At 37.1% G+C, this 27,731-nt stretch overlaps 1 protein-coding gene across 2 annotated transcripts in view; it reads right to left on the reverse strand.

Moving 5' to 3' along the window:
• Window positions 1-229: 229 nt before the first annotated feature.
• ACSS3 (acyl-CoA synthetase short chain family member 3) overlaps window positions 230-27,731 on the reverse strand; it is a 169,411-nt gene continuing 141,909 nt past the window's right edge. For both annotated transcript variants that reach the window (XM_036018634.1, XM_028532919.2), the window contains 5 exons: window positions 23,535-23,616; window positions 21,138-21,260; window positions 1,886-1,985; window positions 1,620-1,795; window positions 230-578 (listed from right to left, as the gene is read on the reverse strand). In XM_036018634.1, the coding sequence (XP_035874527.1) occupies window positions 510-578; window positions 1,620-1,795; window positions 1,886-1,985; window positions 21,138-21,260; window positions 23,535-23,616 (550 nt within the window). In that variant the 3' untranslated portion in view covers window positions 230-509. The remainder of the gene's footprint in view (window positions 579-1,619; window positions 1,796-1,885; window positions 1,986-21,137; window positions 21,261-23,534; window positions 23,617-27,731) is intronic.

Here is a 27,731-nt window from a genome sequence, read left to right on the forward strand (position 1 = left end):
CTCAAGAAATGACTAAACAGGCCTCCCTACCTAGAAAATCATCTGATTAGATGATGACCCTGCATGTGGGCATGTCAAAAATATTAGAAAACACCGCAAATTTCCATAAGAAAAATTGTAATTATTTTCTGACTTCAACTTGAGTTTTAGGTTTTGGGTCAAAGCTACAGATTTCTATTTCTAGAAAGTGGCTCTATATTAATGTCACCTTCAATTAAAATGATTTTGGTGGGGGGAACACTTTTTAAAAATCATACAGTAGAAATATTTTTCTAAAATTAAAGGGCTAGACAACCTACAATGAGTCACATTACAGGTAATTGATAGCAATGCTCATTGGGTCTAATCAAACATAAGGCACTGGTCTTTCACTGGGGCTTCCAGTGTGTTCTTTTAGACCAAGCTTCACAATTCACATTCCGGTTGGCTAGTAATTTCTACTTAAATATTTATTTCTGGGACATAATTAAAAAAGACTTGACTCCGATTAGAAATATTGACTCAAAAAGTCATGAGGCCTGCTTCAGCACCTCCTCTATGTGCCTGAAAATGCTGGGGTCTTCAATGGTGGGTGTTATCTAGGGAAAAAGAGGGAGAGAGACATGAATGCACTTCCTTGCACCCCTTCACCCTCCCTGCAATTAAGTAATTATGTGCCTCGTTGTATTTCCCATTATCTTATAATACTCATCTGGAAATGTTCAAAAACAGGAAAGTTTGAACCTAATATTTTAAAATGTATTAATAGCTACAGTTTCAGTGTCCCAGGTTCGATTCCCAGCCAGGGTACATGCCTGGGTTGCAGGCCAGAACCCCCAGCAACCGCACATTGGTGTTTCTCTCTCTCTCTCTCTCTCTCTCTCTCTCTCTCTCTCTCTCTCTCCCCTCCCTCCCTTCCCTCTCTAAAAATAAGTAAATAAAATCTTTAAAAAAAAATAGCTACAGTTTCCAGGGTGATAAAATAAACTGTTCTATTAGCAAAATTATTGGTCCTCAATACTATTTTCTCTAGAATTCCCATTATGGGACTTTCTATGTGCCTCTATAAAAAAGAAAATAAATATTTTTTTGCATTTGCTCATACAACTACTTTACTATTAAAATATGTATATCTACACATGTATAATATAAAAACATTTTTTAAAAAATACATATGCTTGGATTTGCCTAAAATTTCCTAAAATAATTTTAACTCAATACAATCAGCATATGTATCACTTAGAAGAGTTTAAACATGTATAGCCAGCCTCAATTACTTGCTTTCTCACTAATAGCCACTAATGACTACAATGAAGGAAAATGTACCTTTAATTCAATAAGATTGAGTTTCCACAAGTTTGTTTGCATTTAACTCACATATTTACTAACAGTAAAAATATTTTCACACACGAATTCTTGTATTCTCAAAGCATATGGTTTTAATTAATCGGTTTTCCCAAAGCTTTATTCCTACAGAAAGAGTGACTGTGATTTCTTACTTACCATTTTAAAAAGTGCTGTTATGTGTGTTGTAAGGATACAATTCACACTTGTTAACTACTTTTAAGATCCTTGCTGATGTCAAAAAAATAGGGAAAAACCATGTCAAAACCCAGCACTAAACATCCTTGAAAACTTACCTTATAAGGCTTGCCATTGACAAGGGCAGACAGAGCTGACCGGGGAATTTTGCCAGATCTAGTTTTGGGTAATTGTTTGACAAAAACTGCATTTCGAAAAGCAGCCACAGGGCCGATGCTCTGTCTAACATGTTTCACAATTTCTTCCAAAACTTGTTCCTCGGTAGTATCTATACCTAGGGAGAAAGTTCAGATGGTAAGTATTGGATTTAACCGTAGTTAATCATTCAGGACCCAAACAGTCAGGGAGGACAAAGCTCTCTCACCTTTTCTCAACACGCAGAGGGCTAAGGGAACATGACCTTTCAAAGGATCCTCCTTGCCAACGACAGCGCAGTCAGCCACGGTGCCAAGGGAAAGGACCGACTGTAATAAGGAAAAAAGCATTCATGCAGTATGTATGTGTAAATTATTTCAACTGGGAAAAGAAGTACATGTCAGAGAACCAAAAAACCCATAGCTACTAATTCACAATTCACATCATTACTACTGGGGTGAGTGGTTAGGATCCCCACGGTAGTCACTCATCAAAGGCTGACAGTAATTAAGACAAATTGCTTAGGTTACCTGGAAAGTAAAGGAATTGTTTCTTCACCTCAGTCAGCATTAATGAAGTCAGGGAAAATATTCAGTGGACACCACGTGTAAACAAATTGCAACAGGCCTCTGAAATGGATGGCCTTGTGGTGCTGGCCTCACAAGCACACCTACTAGAGGAGTCGATGGCAGCCCCATGACTAAACATGTAGTGATTTTATTTTTGCATCCATTACTGAGCAAAGAATAGAGCACTTCTTTTCTTGAGTGGCCACCCAGCCAGAGAGGACAAAGTAATACATATTTCAGTGACTGCAAACCTCTTAATGGCTGGAGAAACAGTGAGCAACATACCAATAGCTCATTTGGTGGTTCTCATTCTCTCTTCTATTCATTCATTAAACAAATATCTACTGACTACTTCCTGGGCTCCCACCACTGCACTAGGCTCAGTGGTGAGCAAAAATAGACTGAGCACTCGCTCATGGTGCTTATGCTCTAGTAGGGAGGACCAATATTAATAACAAATCATAAGTATTTAATTATGATAAATGTCTAAATATAAAAGTTGTAAGGACTTTGAGGAAATAACTTGGGTTTTGATATGCAAAATAGAGCAAAAGTTACAAACTTGGCAGAAGGATATTGATCTGAGAGAAGCCAACCCTTAGGAAATGACAATAAGCTCAGGTCTGAAGGATCCATAGACATTGATTAGGCAAAATGAGAGAGTCCTGTGGAAAACTGCACATGAACATTCACACCTGGAAGGAACCAGAGTGGCTGGAAACCAGAGCCAGGGTGAGAACGGAGCAAGAGGAAGTAAAGCTGCAGAGGGAGAGTGAGGCTGTGCAAATGATGTCCTGCTGTAATTTCAGCAGCACTGGGAAAGTAATAAAGCACTTTCAGGAGGTGAGGAAGAGATGCAAGCAAGATCAAACAAATTTTTAAATTAACTCTATTTTTTAGAGTACTTTAAGATTTGTAGAAAACTTAGCAGAAGTACAGAAAGTCCCCATATACCTTCTCCTCCTGTTTATAAACAGCCTTCTCCACCATCCAAATCCCTCACTGCCGAGGTATGTTTGGTACAACCGATGAACCGACATTCGCACATCATGATCACTCCAGTCCGTAGTTTAGAGTTCACTCTTGGTGTTGTACATTCTATGTCATGTAGCCACAATTGTAATATTTAACAGAATGGCTTCACTGCCCTAAAAAATCCCCTGTGCTCTGTCTAATCACCTGTCACTTCCCACTAACCTCCGGCAGCCCACGATTTTCTTACTGTCTCCTAAGTCACTTTCCAGAATGTTACATAGCCTTTCAAAATGGCTTCTTTCACTTCAGAGTGGATTTTGGAAAACACAAAATTGACTCATCGTGGAGAATAAACAGAGGATAGTGAAGAGTGAGTATCACAGCTCGTGTGCTGAAACCACCTGAGAGGCTACTACAGTAGACTAGGTAGGATATGGTAGTGGGAGTAAAGATTATAGAGTTCATTTAGGAGTAAAATGGATACAACTTGATAATAAACTGGATTTGGAGTATGGAGAAGGCAGAAGGGTTAAGAATGATTCTGTGTGTTTGGTTGAGCAGGCGTCATTTTCTAAGTAAGAAAATGCTAGTGAGGGCTAGGCTTGAGAAGAAAGATCACATAATACATCTTAGAGATGTTTTATTGAAGTACCTTTGAAACATCCAAGTCAAAGCAGTTAGAACTGGGGAGAGTCTCAATCTAGAGATGTGTATTTGAATGCCATTAGTGTATACAGGCTAATGAAAGCTGTGGGCATTGATGAGATTAGGGAGAAAGTAGTGAAGGAAAGCAGGAGAGCCTAAAGGAATTCCAGCAGCCAATGGCTCCACTAAGAAAAAGCTGGTCAGCTAGACTAAAAAGGCACAGCCAGACAGGTAGGAGAAAAATAAAGAAGTCTGGGACATTTCACTTTCTAGTTCCAAACTTTGTATGAAGATGCTTTTTTCTTTTGATTAATGCAAGTTGAAAATGAACTTTCCCTCCTCTGAAGTCCTGGAAAACTCAATGAACTGCTAGAATGTTTGGAACAAACCCCGTGTGCCTCACATGGCCCTAATTAAACATGCAAATCAACATTCTCCTGTATCCTATTGTTAGCACTCACTTGGAAGTATTGAGTTGTCAGGGTTCTCATCCATGTAGCTTTCTACTTCCACGGGGCTGAAGGTAGCATGTGTTAAATAAATAAGTTTTTACTATATGTTTTATTCACTTCACTGCTAACATGAAGATGTCCAGCCCTTGCTGGTGTGGCTCACCAGCCATGCCAACCACACAAACCAAAGTTTGGGCATTGTTCTACAAACCAAAAGGTCCTCAGTTTGATTCCTGGTCAGGGCACATGCCTGGGTTGCGGGCCTTTTTCCCAAATGGGGGTACCTGAGAAGCAACTGATCCATGTTTCTCTCACACATTGATGTTTCTCTCCTTCGCTTCATCCTTCCCTTCTCATCTCACTAAAAATAAATAAAATCTTAAAAAAAGACTTTCATGCCCTCTTTCCATTAGTTGGGGTGACTAAAAAGCTTCTGCAAGATGCATGCTATCTCAACCATGCACTGCTACATTCTCCCACTATGTCATGCTGAAGGATCAAAATGCTCCCAACAGCTTTCTAATCTCTTAGGGTTTTATTTACACTTTAGGTCCATGCATTGAAAGTAGAAACAAATTTTATGGCCAAAGATTTGTTTTGGTAGTTAATATAGTCAGTCACCATTTCATGGAGAGAATACATACTTTGTCTATAGCAGATGGGATATAAATGGGGTAGGCTCAATCCTATCATTCTGATTTACTATTCACATTTTAATGAAAAAAACTTTTACCTGGCTAACCAGAGTTATAATTGTCAAAAAAAATATTCATTCAAGTGTTCACTGGTGTCATACGCCTGGGTTTTTGAAATGCCAAGATATCAGTTCAAAACACTGTAAAAAAATCAGTAATCCAGATGTTTTGTCATCTGAACAATGTGATTGTAATTTAAACTAAATTAAATGTCAAAATTTTAGTTTGCTGTTCTTTCATTTTGCTGCTTTCAGTTCACCGTGTTTTCATCCTCACTCTTTGCATTTTTAGAAGTGAATGGAAAAATGTTGACCGGTTTTCTCTAAGGGCAGGGAGCATTTTAAAGCCAGAAATAATATCTGACATTGTTCTCTATAATATCAAAGTCCCACTTTCACCAACTGTGCCTAAATTCTTAAAAATACGTGAGAAATGATCTTTTTCCATAATTGCATGTATATGAGGTTCATTATTATAGTGGATAAAATGTTATATTCATCTATTAGTGTTAAAAAGATACCATAAAGGAAAGGAGGCAGCTTTCTCTGTCGGCCCCAGCAATAACACTGGCATGCAAATACTGATTTCAACACCTGAATCATTAAAAACGAAAGCATCAAAATACGTGTTGGCAAGAGGAATGGAAGCCAGCTAAATGTCCTGGGGGGTAAACAATCAAAAGCCACATTCATACATTCCTTCTGTATAAATTCTATGAAACATCTTTGAGTAATGGGTAGATACAGCACCCCCCAAAAGATACAACTTAAATGGTAATTGTCTCACCAAAAGTGAGTATATAAAGGTTATGTTAATAGGTCTGATAAATGTCTGTCATTCATTGTTACTGGTGTACTGCCACTTTTGTGTACATTTTAATGAATTTAAAAGGTTGTGCCTTTAGTGAGCTATATTACTTAGGCTTCTCAATTCTGTTTTTAAGTATTTTCATTAAAAAAAAACACAATTTAAATCATACAGCCTCATAAGATGTAAGGAGCTGAAGAAGAGGGACGCTTTTTCATTCCCTGTCATTGGAGTCATCTAGACAACGGCCCAATTCCACATCTTCATCAATAGTTGTATTGATGTACTAAAGAAAATATTCAGTATTTGACAAGTATTTAAATGCAAGCATTCATTAATGCTGGGTAGAATTGATATTGCATGGCATCTTTGTTGAATATGTACTTTATGGAAATATGTTCAACTTTGAAGAGATCATTCCTAAAATAGTGAACAAAACAGATACCTGGGAAAACAAACAAGGACACATTGGTCACAACAACCTTCAAAGGGCAAATTATGTGTGCATATTACCTTAAGTGCAATATTTTAACACCAGATTTCCAAGTTTCTAAAGATACAGCAAGAACTACTTAACAACCTGAAACTTAACTACCAGAGAAAGAATGAAACAGGAAGCCCAATTTTCTCCCTGGAGACAAGTCTTTGAGCAAAAATGTCAGCCCAGAAGGGTGAAAGAGAACCAAGTATGAAGGGCCACGTTGACACCCAGTAGTTTTGACTCCAAACACCTGAACTAGCAGATTTTCTATCCAACTTACTTTTACGTCTATCAAAGCATCCCAAATGTCTAGCGAGATGCTAGGCTTTTAAAGATTAATCAACTGTTCAAACAGACATGATTTAACAGTTACAGAAGCTCCTCCTCTTGTGTGTTGTTATCTACAAGGATAACGTCCTCTTAAATTTGTAAAAGCTGTTCTAGGACTCTATTTCCTCATGATGAGTACAGAGAATTACACAGGGCTTCTTGAAATGTTTTTGATGTAGTAATTTTAATAGAATTTCTGTTTGATTAAGTCTTATAAAAGGTAATACATTTGTCAAATTTTACTTTGAGAAACTAGAAAGACATAGATATCTTCACTATGTATAAAACAACATTCTACTTTTAATTTATACAAATGAGACTTCCAACAGATTAAGACACTCAAGTTTTATCTTTAAAAAGTCAAAATGAAATCTAGCATTCACTACTAAGAATCCTGGAAAAGCATTGAAATATCAAGTAGGATTTGGGCACTTTGATAAAAGCTGGTTATGGCATCAATGTAAACATTTCACATGAATATTAATTATCGCTTTGTTAAGCAATTGTGCTAAGAACTGAGAGGAAGCCAATAATGTTAGTTCCCAACTATATCTAGTACATTCCAATATAGAAAAGACAAACCTGATATTAATTACTATTTTCTTATAAGACATAAATATACAACAAATAGTTAATCACTTAATTCATAGAGGAGAGAAGGAGGGGGATAATGGTGGAAAGAAGGGGAAAGACTAGTTGAAAAGCGTGTGCGTGTTCTTCACGAAGAACATGGACAACGGTATGAGGACTGACTATGGGAGTGGGAGGTGGACTGGGCAGAGAAGAGAAAAGAGAGAAAAATCGGGACAACTGTAATAGGATAGCAATAAAAAGTCTGAAGGCTGAGAGGTGTCCTGTTATGTCCTATAAGTACTCCAACACTTAGTGACAAAATTCCTATTAAATGTCATTGATTCTAGCATGGTTCTTCAATTTTGCCATTTAACTGCCTACCTTTTGCCTGCCTCACTTTGCTGATACAAATTGTGATAAGAATGTCAGCAGAAACATATTAAAGTACAGTATATATTTAAATAGGTTGATATTTTTCCTTTCATTCTAAAAGTAGAAGAACAAAGAATTTTGACTGATATTAAGGTCTGTGCATATGTAACCTCCATATTTTGATTAGCTGAGTCTGTCAGAAATGGAAGTGAATATTAGAAGCACTCTCCTACAAGCAAAAATTAAAAGTCCATGCAACCAGAACCACCTTTTCCCAACACACTACAATACATGAAGCATAAATTTCAATTTCAGCTTATCACAAGCTCCAGAGTCAGTTAAAAACAAGATAATGTAATTGCACATAAAGGTCATGTATTTCAAAACATTTTATAAACTCCTTTCCTTTTACTCAAATAACATCTCAGTGTCACTTTTAAAAAAGCCACATGACAATAAGAGTTAAGCTGCTAAATTTAGGCTGAAGATAAGTGCATCCTTTAATTAAGGTGAGCATCTTTTGGGGGCATGGTGGGGTGAAAATGGAGACAACTGTACTTGAACAACAATTAAAAAAATGAAAAAAAAGAGGAAGTAAACTTGAATTCTGCATATTGTGATCCCACTGCACTTTTAATCATACTACTTTAAATATTTGCTTTCATTTAAAATGAATTCTGCCCCACTCTGTATAAACCATCCTGGGCTTGTTTCTGAAAAAGATGGAATAAATACATTCCACCATATCACTTCCACTATTTGCAGTGAAAAACTCTGGGCTAAATTACAGACCAGAGGATTCTGTCAGAACTTCAGAACATAAGGACAATATGATAGTGAGTCTTCTGTTTTGTTTGTTGGTTGGTTGGGGTTTTGGTTGGGTCTTGGTTTGGAGATTTTTAAATTTTTGTTGTTGTTATGGTTTGTTTGTTGGTTGGTTTTGCCTCCAAAATATTCTGGCCCAGGTGCTAGAGTAACCCAAAATGTGGGACTGCCAATGAATACAGACAGAAAAGCCCCAAGAAAGGCATACGCTGTCTAGCCAGAGGTCCAGGAAAAAGAAGTATAGGAACTGGGTCACAGAGTTATTTTGTTTTTGTCCTTCCTACTCCAGATAAACACCAGTAAAGAAGCAGTGCTCCGCTTCCTCCCTTCAGGACCGCAGCAACCTTGTTGACTCTCCACATCCTGCAGTGAGAGAGAGCCGGTGCAGTGCCACTTGCCCTCCCCACCAGCAGCTGGCCATGCCCTGAGAGTGGATCCCTGTGGGCTCGATTTACCCTATACCAGGTGAGTGCTAGCAAGGAGACAGAGTTCCTTTCTCTCCCCAGATACACTGTACAGGTAGACCTTGTAGGACTGAGCACTAAAGCCCTAGCTCTCTTTCCAAAGGATCAGAAAGGGGAGCCTTGGGGATCAAAAACTAAGGAACAGGTTGTGAGGCAGGAGCTAGAGAAAGGGGTACTTCATACCCATGTATGAAGTCCTGCCCCTAACCTGGATTTGTGTAAGCATGCATCCAACCAGAACTATAAACACACAGAAACTTCATTTCTTTAATATGACCTTTTCTCCTTTCCTTTTGACTCAAACTGGTCTCATCCAACATGCTGACTTACCTGCACTCTCTCTTGGTCTACCACTACTTTAATCACTATGCCCTTGGACAATAAGGCCCTGATCAGCATTAAACAATCTTAGGAACAAAGTAAATAGGCCTCAGGTCTATTTACCACAGAAACAGAGTTTCGATCAAACTAAAGATAACATCTAAATAAATAACTCTGCAGTGAACACAGGGGTGCTTGTGTTCTTTTGAATTAGTGTTTTGAGTTCCTTCAGATATATTCCCAAAAGTGAGATTGCTGGGACAGAGGGCAGTTCCATTTCTTTCCACAGTGCCTGTACCAATCTGCATTTCCACCAACAGTTCAAGAGGGTTCCCCTTTCTCCACATCCTCACCAGCATCAATTGTTTGTCAATTTATTGATGATAGTCATTCTGACATTTGTGACCTGGTATCTAATTGTGGTTTTAATTTGCATTTCTCTGATGATTAGTGACTTTGAGCATCTTTTCATATGTCTATTGGCCATCTGTATGTCCTCTTTGGAGAAGTGTCTATTCAGGCCCTTTGCCCATTTTTTAATTGGGTTGTTAATTTTTGTTTTGTTTTGTTTTGTTTTTTGATGTTGAGTTCTGTAAGTTCTTTATAAATTTTGGATATTTACCCCTTATCAGATGTATGGGTGAATATGTTCTCCCATTCAGTGAGTTGTCTTCTTATTTTGTTGATGTTTTCTTTTGCTGTGCAAAAACTTTTTAGTGCAAGCAGCCCACATGTTCATCAGTAGATTAATGGATAAAACAATTATGAGACATTTACATAATGAAATACTACTTGGCCATAAAACAAAGAAATGTTACCCTTTGCAATAGTCTTGATGGACCTGGAGAACACTATGCTAAGTGAAATAAGCCAGGAAGAGAAAGACAAACACCATATGATTTCATTCATATGTAGAATCTAATGAACTGAACCAACAAGGAAAATGGGACAGACTCATAGACAGGGAGCAGGTTGACTGTTAAGTGGGGTGGGGGGATGTTATGGGTAAAAGGATTGAGCAAAAAGGAAAAGGAAATGAAGGACAGTGTGGGGATTGTAGGAGAAGAGGGAGTATAAGGAGACTAACGGTAATGGGAAAATACAATAAAATTAAAAATGTAAAAAAATAAGATAAAATTTAAATTAAAAAGAAGATAATATATAGGCCTCAGTTGTGATTCAGCTCCAAACCCAGAAAAGCGGGATGACCGCACTGACCAGATCCTTCCAAAATTAGATGAGGTGACACAAAGACTGATAGCAGGACCAGATGTGTAATGATCAACTACCCCTACCCTAGCACCAACCAAACAGTAGAGACCATGGCCCTGATCACGAGCCTAACTCCCTTAGTCACTATTATTAATGGTTTTCCCCTACATATAACCCATCTCACAGAAGCCATCAGGGAGCCAGGTCTTTTATTTTTAGCAAGGGCTTACCTGGGACTCTGCGTGTGGCAGCATTTCCTTAAAATAAACCTTGACTTTCTTAGCTGCAAATTTCTATTCACACTTGATTTGGCTTTGAAGTGCTCAGGCAAATGAGCCTCTTTTGTTCAGTAACAGAGTCAGCACAGAGAGGGCTCTGAACACTTAACTGAGTTTCAGGTTGATCTTTGGGAGAGACATTTGTGAGATGAACCAGAGTAGTGCTGGAAAGGTTTTGAAAACAAACTGACATTGAAACAAGTCCACAGAAAGAGGGTAAGGAGATGTGGTCTGATCTTAACTAAGCTGACCACACGCTAAAATAAAAAATTGTAAGGACACAAATTCAGGTGGTTTAAACAGAATCCAGAATCTCATGATGTGATATTCAAAATATCCAGGATAAAACATAAAACTACTGGACATTTAAGTAAGGAAAAATTAAATACTAATTAAGAAAAAAGACAATCAATCAACAGAAGGAAACCCAATATGACCCAAATATTAGAATCACTGGACAAATATTTTAATGCCGCTATTCCAACTATGGGGAATTAAACATTCATGATTTTCTCCTATAAAAAGTCCTAGCTTCCTCAGAATGTTCAAATATCATGAGAATTAGAGATATAGTTATTTGTCTAGCTACTTGCTCTGCTCTAACAAGATAATAAAACTTTTCTAGTTTCCCTGAGAGGGCCAAACGATTACAGCCTAGAGTAGATCCCTAGGTTAAACTCCCAACGTGTCAGGGAGGCTGGCTTACCACTTTCCTGGGTATCACAAGTCAAAAAGATAAAGCCTCAGAAGTTGGAAACATTTCTAGGTTGTAAAATTTGAACAGGTGGGGTTATCTGTCTCCTGGAGAGATTTTATTTACATATCAAAGAGCTGAAGTTTGGATTTAGGCAATCAGGTTTCCAAGGAGACTCCTTCATTAGGGGTGAAAGATAGCTGCCTCCTTCCTCTTTATTAGCAGAGAAAAATCATTTTCCTTGTTTCTCATCTATGGAGGGTCTGGCTACTAATGTAGGGAAATTTCCCATAGGCTCTCATGGGTCACCTAGGAATAAGATCTGGGGTAAGAGGGTGATGACACAATTATTATTAAGAAATCTGTCTTTTACCCAGAGCACATTTTTGCACATTCAAGGTAAGAGTAATAAATGGCCCAGAAAGTATAGGCAAACACTTTTACAATAAGTGGAAACAGAATTTCTCAGAAAAAAAATAGAAGTTACAAAAAGAACCAAATGCCTTAAAAGAAAAGATACTATTAGGAAGAATAAAAAAGAGAAAAGAAACAAACCTAATAAACTAGTGAACAAATGTAAGTATATCAATAATTAATTTAAATGTAAATGATCTAAAAAAAACAGTTAAAAGACAGAAATTGTTAAGTTGGATGAAAATAAAAACAAGACCCAACTATTTCCTATCTACAGAAAATTCACAGGAAGCATAATTATCCAGATACATTAAAAATGAATGAATGGAAAAAGATATTAGTAGATGATTGAACATTATCCGTAAAATGTGGATTATCCATAAAAGAATTGCTATATAATTACCATACAAAGCCGACTTCAGAACAAGAAAAACTGCCATGTTTTCTCTAAAAAAATCAATATACAAAAATAATAAGCCCTGGCTGGCATAGCTCAGTGGATTGAGCATGGGCTGCAAACCAAAGTGTCACAGGTTCGATTCCTAGTCAGGGTACATGCCTGGGTTGCAGGCCATGATCCCCAGCAACTGCACATTGATGTTTCTTTCTCTCTCTCTTTCTCCCTCCCTTCCCTCTCTAAAAATAAATAAATAAAATCTTTAAAAAAAATAAAAAATAATAATGAATTGCAACCAAGTGAGGTTTATCCCAGCAACCAAAGACTGACTCAACAGTTAAAAATGAATTAATATAATTCACCAGGTTAACAGGCTTAAAAATAAAAGTCACACAATCATATCAATAGACCCATAAAAAGCATTTGACAAATTTCATATTGAATTAACATATTTTTTAAAAAGTCAGCAAATTAGTAACAGAATTCAACTTCACCATTTGATAAACATCACCTATAGAAACTCCTATAGGCTGCATCACTCTTAATGTTAAGATAGTAAATTCTTTTACATTAAGATAATGAGCACGTTATCTTATTTAATATCATACTGAATTTCTAGCCATTTCAAGAAGGCAAGGGGAAAAAGACATTTAGATAAGAAAGAAAACACTAAAATTATCTCTATTCACAAACATTATTGTCTACATACAACATATCATGGAATCTATTAAAAACAACAACAACAAACAAAAAAACCCTAAAAATAATGACTTTAATAAAATCACAGAATACATATCAGTTTATTAAAGTCAACAGTATTTCTATTGATTAGCTATGAAAATTTGAAACCCCCAAATTTTAAATCCATTTATAATAGCTAAAAATATTAAATACTTAGGTATAAATCTAACTAATATGACCAGAATCTATAAACTAAAAAGTACAAAATGTTGACAAAACGTATCAAAAAGACCTAAATAAATAGAGAGACATACAAAGCTTATGAGTTGCAAATTTAGTACAGTTCAAATAACAACAATTTTTTGCCATAACAATCTATAGTTTCCATAAAACCCCAAACAAAATCCACACTGAAATTATTATAACTATCAAAAGCTCATTCTAAACTATATATAAAAAATTATAAAAGAATACCCAAAATATTTGTGGAAAAAAGCTAATTTAGACACTATTCAACTATAAAACATCCTATAAAGCTACAGTATCAAGAAAGAATAGTCTTGACCCCCCCCCCCAAGATGGCAGAGGAGTAAGTGGAAGCTACATTAACTTCCTCCCAGAACCAGTCTGGAATTACAACTAAAGTGTAGAGAAATCATCCTGAATAACCTTCTGAACACTAGCTGGAGAGAAATCTTATAACCAAGGACAGAGAGAAAACACCACTTCACCACAACGACACTGGTAGGAAGTGAGGAAGAGGTGTAAGAGGCCTGGCTGGGCTCCCACAAGTGGCAGCTAAAGTTTCGGAGGGATATTTCAGTGAACGGGGGTTGCCCCTTAGAAGTGTGGGGTCTAAACCCCAAGATGGGCTTCCCAATCTACAACACCAGAACCAGAAAGAAACTCAGATAGCATTCAACTGTGAAAAGCAGCAGGGTTTCTGTCTGCCAGGGAGAGACTGCTGGAGATGCAGAGAACCTCTTAAAGGGCCAACACACACAGTTTCATTTTCAGCCATTTACCCTGGGCTCTGGCCAGGGGAGGGCAGAGTGGACTGGACATGCTTGAGGAGAGTCTGGGGTTGGTGGGTCTGAAGAGAGAACTGAAGGAACAGCTGCCAGGATGCCTGTGGCTGTGTCATTCCCCACTCTGCAGAAGCCATCTTTCTAAGGCAGAGCACTCTTCTCCAAGTGGCATCAGCCTGAGAAGCAATAGCCCCACCCACAGGAATTACTCTGTTCCACCTTGTGGTGCTGAAGGCCCCCTGTGACCTACAGCTTAAGGTTATATCATTGATTATTTTAACAACTAAGGCAGAAAATACAAAGAAGCAGCCAAAATGAGAAGACAAAGGAACAATCCTAAAATGAAAGAATGAAAGAATTCTCCAGAAGAAAAACTAGATAAAATGGAGGCAAGCAATTTATCAGGCAGAGAGTTTATAATAATGATTATAAAGATACTCAACAATATGAAAAAAGACATAGAAAGCATAAAAAAGGGCCAGTCAGAAATACAGAATGCATCATCTAAAATAAATAATACACTGGAAGGGATAAATAGTAAGTTAGATGAAGCAGAGGATCTTATTAGTGATTTGGAAAACAAGGTAGACAAAAATCCACCAAGACAGAGCAGCAAAAAAATAATAATTTTAAAAAATGGGGAGAGCTTAAAAAACATTTTGGACAACATGAAGCATACCAACATCCACATCATGAGAATACTAGAAGGAGAAGAGAGAAAGCAAGGGATAAAGAAACTACTTGAAAAACAAATGACTGAAAACTTCCCTAATCTGGTGGATGAGAAAATCACACAAGTCCAGAAAGTCCAGAGAATACTAAAAATGTTAGAGGCCTATACCAAGACACAAAATATTTAAAATGGCAAGGCTTAAAGACAAGGAGAGAATCCTAAATGCTGCAAGAGAAAAGCAGGTAGTTACCTATAAGGGAACACTAATTATACTGGCATCTGATTACTCAACAGTAACATTTTAGGGTAGAAGGGAGTGGCATGAAATATTCAAGGTGATGAAAAGCAAGGACCTACAACCAAGGCTACTTTACCCAGCAAGATTATCACTTAAAATTGCAGGAAAAATAAGCTTCCCAGATAAGAAAAAGCTAAAGGAGTTTGTTGATACTAAATCAATAGTGCAACAAATGTTCAAGGGCTTATTTAGGAGAAGAAAAAAAAGAGAAAGAAAAAAAACAGAGGAAAATACTCCAACAATAAAATGGTACTAAATATGTATCTATCAATAATTATCTTAAATGTAAGTGGTTTAAATGATCCAAGCAAAAGACAGGGTAGCTGAATGAGTAAGAAAACAATATCCATATATATGCTGCCTCCCAGAGACCCACCTAAGATTGAAAGACACAGAAACTAAAAGGGATGGAAAAATATATTTCATGCAAATGGAAGGAATAAAAAGCTGGGGTAGCAGTACTTATATCTGACAAAATGGACTTTAAAACCAAAGCTGTAGTAAGAGACAAAGAAGGGCACTAAATAATGATAAATGGAACAATCCAACAAGAGGATATAACCCTAATGAAAAGAGGATCATCTAAATATGTAAAGCAAATCTTGATGGATATAAAAGGGGAGATAGGCAGAAATACAATCATAGTCAGGGATTTCAACACCCCATTGACTCCAATGGATAGATCTTCTAGGCGGAAAATAAACAAGGAGACAGCAGCCTTAAAGAACACACTAGACCAAATGGATTTAATTCATATTTTCAGAGTATTTCACCCCAAAGCGGCAGAATATGCATATTTTTCAAATGCATATGAAATGTTTTCTGGGAGAGACCACGTGTTAGATACAAAACAAATCTCAATAAATTTAAAATTGAAATCATGTCAAGCATCTTCTCTGACCACAATCCTATGAAACTAGAAATCAATCATAAGAAGAACACTGAAAAACATGCAAAGGCATGAAAGCTAAATAACATGCTTTTAAACAATGAATGGGCCAGCAATGAGGCCAAGGGAAAATCAAAAGGTACCTTGAAACAAATTATAGTGAGGACACAAGAATTCAAAATCTGTGGAACACTGGGAAAGCAATCCTGAGAGGAAAATTCATAGCATTACAGGCCTATCTCAAAAAAAAAAAAAAGCTCAAAAAAACCATCTAACTTTGCACTTAAAGGAACTTGAAAAAGAACAACAAAGCCCACGGTGAGTAGAATGAAGGAAATAATAAATATCAGAGCAGAAATAAACAAAATAGGCCCCCCCCCAAAAGGATGCAAAAGATCAATGAGTCCAAGAGCTGGTTCTTTGAAAAGATAAACAAGGTTGACAAACCTTCAAATCTCTAACCAGACTCATCCAGAAAAGAAAGACCCAAATAAATAAAATTAGAAATGAAAGAGGAGAAATAACAATGGACACCAAAGAAATGCCAAGGGTTGTAAGAAAATATTATGAACAACTATATACCAATGAACTAAGCAACCTGGACAAAATGGATAAGTTCCTTGAAATGTACAATCTTCCCAAACTAAATTGGGAAGAATTAGAGAATTTGAATGGACATATTACAAATAGTGAGACTGAAGCAATAATGAAAAAACTCCTGGCAAACAAATGTCCTAGGCCAGGTGGCTTCACAGGTGAATTTTACGAAACATTACAAGAAGAAATAACACCTCTGCTCCTCAAACTATTTCATAAAATTCAAGAGAAGGGAAGTCTCCCAAACTCATTTTACAAAGCTAGCATTAGTCTAATTTCAAAACCAAATAAAGATGCTACAAAGAAAGAAAATTATAGTCCAATATCTGTGATGAACATAGATGCTAACATCCTCAACAAAATATTAGCAAACTGAATACAGTAATGCATCAAAAAAATTATACACCATGATCAGGTGGGATTTAGTCTGGGAATGCAAGGTTGGTACACCAGTTGCAATATGATTCACCACATAAACAAAATGAAGGAGAGAAACCACATAATCATATCAATAGATTCAAAACAAGCATTTCATAAAATCCAGTATGAATTTATAAACTCAGCAAAGTAGAATTAGAGGAAACATACCTAAACATAATAAGGCCATATATGACAAACCTACAGCCATCATCATACTCAATGGGCAAAAACTACAAGCATTCCCCTTAAGATCAGGGAAAAGACAGGTATGTCCACTTTCACCTCTCTTATTCAATGTGCTATCGGAAGGCCTAGCCACAGCAATCAGACAAGAAGAAGAAATAAAAGGCATCCAAACTGGAAAGGAAGAAGTAAAATTGTCATTATTCGAAGATGACATGATCCTGCACATAGAAAACCCGAAGGATTCCACCAAGAAAGTACTAGCACTGATAAATGTATTCAGCAAAGCACAAGATACAAAATTAATATGCAGAAATCAGTTGCATTTTTTATATGCCAATAATGAATTAACAGATTCAGAAATGAATAAAACAATCCCACTCACAATAGCTTCAAAGGGAAAAAATACCTAGGAATAAACATAACCAAGGAAGTAAAAGACCTGTACTCGGAAGATTATAAGACATTGAAGAAAAAACAGAAGCAGATACAAATAATTGGAAGCACGTGCCATGTGCATGGATAGGAAGAATTAAAATGCCCATACTACCAAAGAAATATATAGATTAATGAAATTCCTATCAAGATTCCAATTATGTGTTTCATAGAACTAGAACTATATTTCAACAATTTATATGGAACCTCAAAAGGCCCCACATAGCAACAGTGATCCTGAGAAAAAGGGACAAAGTTGGAGGAATCACACTACCTGATATGAAACAATAGTATAAGGCCATAATAAAACAACATCGTACTGGCCTAAAAATAGACACATAGATCAAGGGAATAGAATAGAGAGGCCAGAAATAAACCCACACCATTATAGTCAATGAATATTTGACAGAAGAAGCAAGCACTTACAATGGGCTAAAAATACTTTATTCAATAAATGATATCAGGAAAATTGGACAGATATATACTGAAAAATGAAACTAGACCACACCACATGCAAGAATAAATTCAAAATAAATAAAAGACTTAAGTGTTAGACCCAAAACCATAAAAATACTAGAAGAAAACATAGGTAGAAAAATCTTGGACATTGCTCATAGCAATATTTCATCTCATATAACTCCCCAGGCAAGGGAAACAAAAGAAAAAAATAAATAAATGGGACTATATCAAACTAAAGATTTTTGCACAGCAAAGGAAACCATCAGCAAAATAAAAAGACAACCCACAGAATGGGAGAATATGTTTGCCAATATATGTGATGAGGGGTTAATGTCCAAAATTTATAAAGAACTTACAAAACTCAATGCTAAAAAAAAGAAAAACCCAAACAACCCAATTAACACGTGCAAAAGACCTGAATAGACACCTCTCCAAAGAGGACAGACAGATGGCCAATATATATATATATATATAAAGATGTTTGCCAATAAGTCACTAATCATCAGAGACATGCAAATTCAAACTATAATGAGATACCATCTCACACCTGTCAGAATGGCTAATGTGAATAAACCAACAAACAAGTGCTGACCAGGATGTGGAGAAAGGGGAACCTTTGCACTGTTGGGGGAAACGCAGATTGGTGCAGCCACTGTGGAAAGCTGTATGGAGATACCTCAAAAGATTAAAAGTGGATCTGCCTTTTCACCCAGCAATCCCACTTCTGTGAATATATCTGAAGGAACACAAAACACTAATTCAAAAGAACATAAGGACCCCTATGTTCATTGCAGCATTATTTACAATTGCCAACATATGGAAGGAGTCCAACTGCCCAACAGTAGATGAGTGGATAAAACAATTATGTAACCTTTACACAATGGAATACTACTTGGCGGTAAAAAAAAAAAAGAAAAAGAAAAAGAAGATTTTACCCTTAGCAACAGTATAGATGGACGTGGAGAATATTATGCTAAGTGAAATAGTCCAGTCAGAGAAAGACAAATACCATATGATTTAAATCAGATGTGGAATCTAATGAACAAATTGAACTAATGGAAAATGGGGACAGACTCATAGATGGAGAGCAGGATGACAGCTAGTAGAGGGTAAGTGAGGGGGTGGAGGAATTGAGCTATAAGGGGAAAGGACTGATAGACATGGACAACAGTGTGGCGATTGCTGGGGGGGAAAGGGTGTAAGGGGACTAAATGGTAATGGAAAAAATACAAAAAAAAAAAATTAAAAAAGGAAAAAGAAAGAACAGTATTGACCATAAAGATGAGCACCTAGATCAATGAAACAGAAGAGATACTCTAAATATAGAACCACTTAAATATTGTCAGCTGAATTTTCACAAAGGTGCAAGGGTAATTCAATGGAGAAAGGCCAGTGTTTGCAACAAATGATGCTTGGAATCACTGGCATCATTATTAAAAAAAATCTTCCATCTACATCTGGCATCATATGCCAAAAAACCCCAAAAACATAAATGTGAACTAACATAAAATGTAAATCAATAAAACTAAGTGTAAAAAGGAAAATTATACAACTCAGATGAAAACAAAGAAGAAAATATTTATGACATTGGGCTTGAAAATAATTCTTACATACAATACCAAAATCATAACCTATACAAGAAAAAATTGATAAATTAGACCATATCAATATGAAAAACATTTTTTCTCTGTTAAGAATACTTTTAAAAGAATAAAAAAACCAATCACAGACTGGAAGAAAATATTTGTACCTCTCATATCAGACAAAGGACTTGTATTCAGAATATCTAAAGAACCCTCAAAATTGAACAATAAGAAAACAACCCAATTTTAAAAAGTGGGCAGAAAAATTTGACAAATATTTCATCAAAAAAGATACATGGATGGCAGATAAGCATATAAAAAGATGTCCAACATATTAGTCATTACAGACAAGGAAAAGAAAAGCACAATGAGACACCATTATATATCTATTAAAACAGCAAAAATAAAAAAATAACGACAATTCCAAGTGCTTATAAGCATGGAAAGAAATAGGAACCCTGGCAGTAAAATGTAAAATGGCACAACCACTCTGGAAAAGAATTTGACAGTTTCTTATAAGCTTAAACATACACTTAATGTATAACTCAGTAAACTACAGGTATTTATTGTAGAGAAATAAAAAGTAAGTTTTTGCATAAAAAACTGTACTTGAACATATATATCAACATTATTTATAAATGCCTCACACAAGAAGCAATCCAAGTATCCATTAATGGCTGAAGAGTTACATAAACCAATCAGCACATCCACACAATGGATTACTGCACAGCAGTATGAAAGGACAGATTATTGATCTGCACAGCTACTTGGATGGACCTCAAATACATTTTATTAAATGAAATAAGCCATTCTCCAAAAGTTACATACTATATTATTTCTTTATATGACATTCTAGAGAAAGCATGGGAAAGAAACAAAAAATTCAGTGGTTACCAAGGATTAGGAATATAGAGAGTTAGATATAAAGATGACATTATGAGGAAATTTTTTAAAAAAGGTTTTATTTATTTACTTTGAGAGAGGAGAAGAGAGGGAGAAGACAGGGAGAGAAACATCAATATGTGGCTGCCTCTTGTGCACCCCCTACCGAGGACCTGGCCTGCACTCCAGGCTTGTGCCCTAGACTGGGAATTGAACCAGCAACACTTTGGTTCGCAGGCTGGCACTCAACCACAGAGCCACATCAGCTAGGGCAGAATTCTTTGACAGTGTTGAAATTTTTCTGTATCCTGTATGTGGTGATGGTTATAAGAATCTATACAAGTAAAAAATTCTCAGTACAGAACAATGAAAAAATAGATTTTACTCTATGTAAAAGCGAAAAATTAAAAATGCTTTAAAAACTCTTCTGGGGACTTTGTGTAACATATGATGGCAGAAAATTCTCAGGATTTAAGAGTACAATAAAATGTTTAAGTTTACACCACCTAAACACTATATGCAAATCTGGTTATCAAGTAGGAACAAATGAAGGGGCTAGAAGCAATCAAGTAGCAAGTACCCAGAAGCAAACATATATAGATTGTTCTATAAAAAAATAAATATGTAAGTGCTTAAAATTCTGTACTATCACCCAGATGGGAATGGGGGAATGAATGTGTGGAAAGCAGACAGGAGAGGAAGTGAGGTGAGATGCCTGAGTAACCTAGCCTCTGCTTCAAATGAAGAGTGTAGTGATTTTCCAGTTGAATGACTTAACCTCAATATTGAAAGCAGCTCAGCTCTGTTCCTAAACATTATTGAGACTAGAAGGCCAATATCCATCAATACCTCTTCAATGGCACCTGCGGAAATCCTGTGGCCTGCAACATTTATCACATCATCAACTCGAGACATAACATACAAATAGCCTTCTTCATCCATGTAACCAGCATCCATGGTGTCATAATATCCCTGTAAATAAGAATATGTAATGTCTAATTAGCATGTACTATTAGGTAATACCATCATTTTCAAACTTGGTAAAATATAAAATGTCACAGAAATAAATGTACTGTAAGCATTTGACATTTTTATAACTAGCCTATAGAATTAAATTACTTTTGATTTTGAAAGCTTACTAGAAACTATTGAATCCTCTAATAACCAGGAATAAATTTATACATATATGTATATATGTATATACTTGTATATATGTATATACATATGTATATGTATATATGTATATACTTGTATATATGTATATACATATGTATATGTATATATGTGTATATGTGTATATGTGTGTGTGTATATATATTTGAGCAAAGCTTTTGAACTTGGAGTTATAAAGTTTATGAACCCAATTTCTTTTTTAATTGAAAAGTAATAGCTCCAATATTTCCAATATAATTTGGTATTTCAAAGTAATTTTTTGGTAGATTTATTCTTTAATGTGTTAATATTTAAAAGCTTTAAAGCTCTCTATGAATAATTGCAAAATAGAGTACAGTTTATTAACACAGATTTGGATTAAGCTCGAGCTTCAGTGAAACGTAGTTAGGTATTAAGCATGAAATTAAAATTTTAATCAACTCAAAGGAGTAGCACATCTTCATTGGTCCACAAGTCACAATAGAATAAAGTATCAAGAAGAATAAGTAGAAAGAAAGAAATATTACTTCCCTAAAACCTCTGAGTCATCTTGATACCTGTGTTTGTGAGCATGGGCTTTGGGACAAATCCTGACGAGTCACTATTTGTGCTCAACACTCAGTGTGCACACCCATTAAATGGGGTAACAAACTATGCTTTATGAGGCTTTTGTGATACACAAACTAAATGGTGTGCATAAAGAGGGAAGACACCAGCACATTATGAGCCCTCAATAATTAACACTCATTGCAATTCTTCTTGCAATTACTATTAGAGAGACAATTTGGAGTATTAGTTCAAGAGTATGGAGCCAAACTATACGGGTTCAAAAGTTAACTCTGTTACTTCTAAGCTACAGTCAAGTAACTCAATTTTTCTGTGCTCTTATTAACCCCTTAAATGAAAGCTTTAGGGTAAGGGTAACAGGACAGAGTACAGATTCACTACCTATAGCTTAAAAATATACTGGGACATGGAAGAAACTTTCAATGTTAGAGATGGCCATGTTAAAGGTGACCATGTTAAAGCCACATGCATATATTTTTTACCATTGTCAGGTTGTAATTAATCATACCAATATTCTGATGATTTAAAGGTGGCCCATCAAGCAGATAGATTAGGCTGACTGAAGTCAACTACAATGACAAATTTTCCCTGTCACTGTCCCCAAGGGGCTTGTTTCATCTTGGCTACTGAGATCATTTAACTATGAGATCTCTTTCTAATGGAAGCTATTTTAATTCTTGTCATTTGTCTAGTTAAGTTAGCTGTCCTTCACTCACAAATGAAAAAGACAGAATGCTAAATACTCAAATGCACTTTGTCCTCTAAAGAAATTCTGATTATTCTTTTTCCCTAGGGAATAATGGGGACCAGGTATCTCTCAAGGAAAGACAAGGAAAAGACAGCAAGAAGATGATGGTGGGGCCCTGCTGCGTATTACCAATGAAGTTCTGCTATAAACACAAAGCATACAACCACCGCACGAGTGAACAGGTAAATGATAAACCAGACAATGGGAAGACACTTTCTGTTACCCAGGTGACTGGATGTCATGTGTTGAGAATACTGTCTCTATCCTGTATCTGTACTTTAAAATGTGATTTTAAAATAAAGAGCTCAGAGAACACTCAGGAAAGAATGTCAAAAATAGCTACAGGGATAGAAAACTACAACTTCTGACGAGCCCAGTGAGTTTGCTCACGTAACCAGGAGCCCAGGAGGGGAAGGGGTCTTCATGGCAGCACGGTTCTGGTCAGGGCCTCCGTCTGTGAAGGAGGCCAGTGGAGGAAATAACATAGGAAGTCCTGAAAAGTTTACCTTCGCAATAATGTTTCTAATACTGAAGGCTATGCAATTCCAGAAAAAGCTACTAAAACAAACTGAGAAATTTTATATCCAGAGAATAATAAAAATAATTATAAAACTGACTTGTTTATGTGGTTTGGACATTATTATCCTTGAAATCTGGGAACTGGTCCAGATTACCTTTAAAAGTTGTTTTGTGATCAAGTTGCTCAATGAAATAGCCAAGAACTATAGAGAAGTAAGTATATAAGAAGGATTTTTTTAAAAGCGTAATAAAATTCTTACTGGAAATTTTTCAAAGTATAAATGCTTGAATGCTTCCTGATTCTTCCAGAGTCCTGAAAAAGCTCCAGGTGGTAATGGCAACCTTATATAAAAACAGAGGAGTTAGAATTATGATGCATGTGGTAACAGAGACAAAATGATTAGAACTAATAAATTTCCAGTAAAATTACAATTCAAATCTCATAATGAAAATGTAACCCCTAGATCTGCTGGATAGATCCTGTCTCGCTGAGGTGGAAATAGTTGACCTCTACACAGCAGAGTCACTGAGGGATGACTAGTTTCTGGGAAGGGCATACAAGGCACACACATTAGTGTTCAAATAGTCATTAGCAGTAATCCTGGTTTCAAAAAGAAATTTAACATCTGCAAAAAGAAACCAAAATGCATCCCTGAATTAATTTTAAGAGAAATATCCTTCTACCATAGGCAAATCAATTCCTTTTTTTTAAGTATCAAGGTACCAATTTCCTGTCTCTGTGTAATTAAATGCTCCAATTTAAACATCCCATGAACTATCTTATCTTAACAATCAATATGCCTCCCCACTCTGAGAATTCCTTCTCACTGCTCCCTCTGCAAGTCTTTCTTTTCATGACCACGCAGATCTATGTTATTCCTCACTCCTATGAACAAAATAGAAGGTAGTACGTATACATCTCTTCGTTCTAACCCATTTCCTTGTAAATTTCCATCTGTGGGATAGCTCAAGACATGGCCCCTCCACCACCCATGATGAGGGCTGGCCAGGGGCTCGCTGGCCAGAGGAAATGTGTGTTGTTTGGGGATTGGATTGTAACTCCCTCCTTATATCCTTTTGGGAGTGGCTTCTTGTCCTGTGACTGCTTCTCGCTGCATGTACACACTGAGATAATGTAGATCCAGGCCACACATAGGTTTGTGCAACCTGGACCGTGCTGCCTCTGTCTGGGACCCCTTATAATGAGCCTCAGACTGAAGGAGGTGCGGTCTCCCGGTCTCCCTCACACCGACCTGCTGCCATCGCTGCACTCCCCTGTAATGTGAGCAATAAATAGCACATGCACCTCTGCTAATCTACCTTTTGGGGTTTCTTTTCAGAATACCACAAACACTTAAGTAGCTCTCCAGTTTGGAGCTCCTGCATTACACTATCTACAAATAAATGAATAAATTCTTACACTAATTCCTTGTAAGAAGTACCACATAACAAAAACAATCCAATGTGTTTTCTGGACAAAGAAACTTTTGAGATGCTCTAGAGTTTGTAAGTTGAGGTACTGTAAAACTTAATGATTTTAAAAAACCTAACCTCCTGTACTCACACAACAAAAATACTAAGTAAAGGGGTTACTTCACAGTGTGATGCTGAGAAAATTGAAAACAAAGCAGACATGGCTATTGCCTGCATGAGGCAACTTCACGGACCCTCCAGGCCAGCGTTAGACCTGGGAAGCATCGAATTCTATTTTCACTTTCCGTCAGGCAAAAAATGGGATAAGGTTAGCAAGTGGGATCAGCAGCCCTGCTGCACTTGCCTATTTCCACCACAGCCAGCCTCCCTGTAGGTCCTCCCTTGTTAGATCTTCTTTTTGTAATGTTTTAAGATGAAAGAAAAATGATACATTTGCATTGTCGAACCTCATATAGTTACATAAAATATACGGGAAAGCATTTTGATATCTTAAAAAAAACTACAAGGATGCTGCCATGTTGTTGCTGCTGCAGTTGTTACTATTACTGTCCATGGAGAAATCTGCAGAAGCACAGGGGGAGGGAGCAAGGAATCCCCTCAGGCCCTTTTAACTTTGTTACATTAATCCTTTTAACTCACCATGCCAATAATTTCACTTCATGAGTTTGTTAATATTTTATAAACCAGTGTAAAATCATTGATTATTAAACATGAAACGAAAACAGGCAACCCCTACAAATCATTTTAAATTTATTAGCAACATCTTGAGGGTGCTGAGGATAAAGAAGTGAAGAGGACACTAAGAAGAGGTTGCAATGGGGTGTAGAGTGAGGGTCCCCAGAAAATAGGAGAAAACCCACACAAACCTTGGCTGGGGGGAGGGGAAAGTGAATGATAAATGATACTTGGCATAACAATGGCAAGTTAAGAGCTGTGCCTTTCTTGAATGGAGAGGGCTGCCTCCCAGGGCCAAAGGTGTGCATGACTTTGAGAGCCTATAATGACTTATGACATAGCCTGAGGAGGCGGATGCCCCTGTGTCACGGGGAACTCTTGCCCTGACTAGAAGATGGCAGTCAAAAGAAGGTAAAAGATACGAGGGAACTGGCAAAATTGGCACATCATAGGAGGGGTCGGATATGAGGTCACAGAGTAAGTTCTGGGCCAATCATTTAAAATAAGGGTGGACTGAGAGAAAAGAAGAAAGCAGTCATGCAGGCTGAAAGGGTGTAGATGGGAGTCAGCTACAAGGTCTGGTATATAAGGGGAGAAGCCATGAGGTCTGGAGTAAAAAGAAGCAGACCATGGCAGAGCTGATGGAGCTCTGAGGGGACCTGCCTAACCAAGCACAGTTTTCTGAGAGATACTTGGAGATGAACTGTGACTGGGAGCATGGAGCTATAGACTTCTGCTTCTCTGAAGGATGTACAGAGAAGTCACTCTCTTGGGACTGTGCCTCCCTTGACTCCAACATGATCCAGTGTAACACGGCACATGTTCTGAACTGCTACATGGAGGCTGAGAACAACATACCCCAGACCCTGAGGGAGAGAGCTGCTGTGAGAGGATGGAGTTTCTGAAACCCACAAGTGCACATTCCAGAGAGGATAGACCTCTGTTTTCGTGACTGGCTGATGGGCAGATAAGGATGTGGGGAGCTTCTGTGCATGGTTTTAGCTTACAGTCTTTTGAGGAGCAAGGGAAATACTGGGTTTTGTGTGAGAACAGGGCTCTGAGCAGAAGTGCTCTCAGCACTGCCTGGGGTTGGAATCCTGTTAATAAAAACCTGTTTCCTTCAACACTAATTGTCAGGTCATGTATCAAGGTGCCATGGGGCCAAGCCCCAGTTTCCTTGGTTACAAGGTGACCAATCAAAATCCAATATGGACAAAAAGAAACATCATTAACGGGTGAGGCCAACTAGATGTAAGCAACAATAAACCTGATGGAGATGCATTCTGCTTGCACATTAAATGATAAATATTCTTCAGCTATTCCCAAGAAAAATATCATAATATATAGTCCTTTCTGTCTTCCTTGGTGATATTTTCTTAACAGACACATGAGTATAAGAAAGTATCTCCCTACAATAAGACAAATAAAAAGTAACTGATAATGAATGGCAATTGACCTTTGGATTGGATTGGGGGACAACAGAGAGTAGTGGGGGCAAATCAGAATGCATGTCAGGTTTAATCTTTAGTTCCACCTGATTGCTGATACACAGAAATTCTGATCCAAATCCTTAAACCCATAACATTGCTCATACTAAGGACTATGCATATAGAAGGATGCATGGTTAAACAAGCATCTCTTTCATTTTATCTACCCCAACTTCAAGATTTTAGTCTATCAGCATCCATACATTGCCACCTCACAGTACATGGAAATACTTAAGAACTAGCAATAATTACGCAAATGAGTTAGTACTTAATGTAGTGCACATCATCTGAGTCTCCTGGTGGTTCAGTATGCACGTAATTCAGTGAGTATACATGGGACCAAGAGTTTAACATTTTCTAGTACAAATGTTATTGACAAGAAAGAAGATATCTTATACTTTCCAGAAGCTGGAAACATTTGAAATCTCTATTTTTCAAATAAAATGCCTGATAATCTGAGAAAAATATGGTACTTGAGGGGTTGAGGGACATGGCCCTTCCTCCTCCCATGACTAAGGGGTGGTCAGATAGTTCACTGGCCATGAGGAACTGTGTATTGTTTTGAGAATAGACTGTAACTCCCTCCTTATCTCCTTTTGGGAGCAGCTCCTTGTCCTGTAACTGCTTCTTGGCCTTTTACATACTGAGATAATGTAGTTTAGAGTCACACAGAAGACTTGTGCCTCCTTTGTCTGGGACCGCTTATAACAAGCCTGACCAGAGGGGGCGTGGTCTCTGTGGCCCCCACACACTGCCATTGGTGCACTCCCCTGTGATGTGAGTAATAAGCAGCACGTCCATACCTGCTAGTCCTCTGAGTGGTTTTCCAGGAATATCATGAACACTTAAGCAGCTCCCAGT

Source organism: Phyllostomus discolor, chromosome 2 (assembly GCF_004126475.2).
Source record: "Phyllostomus discolor isolate MPI-MPIP mPhyDis1 chromosome 2, mPhyDis1.pri.v3, whole genome shotgun sequence".
Taxonomy (NCBI): Eukaryota; Metazoa; Chordata; class Mammalia; order Chiroptera; family Phyllostomidae; genus Phyllostomus; species Phyllostomus discolor.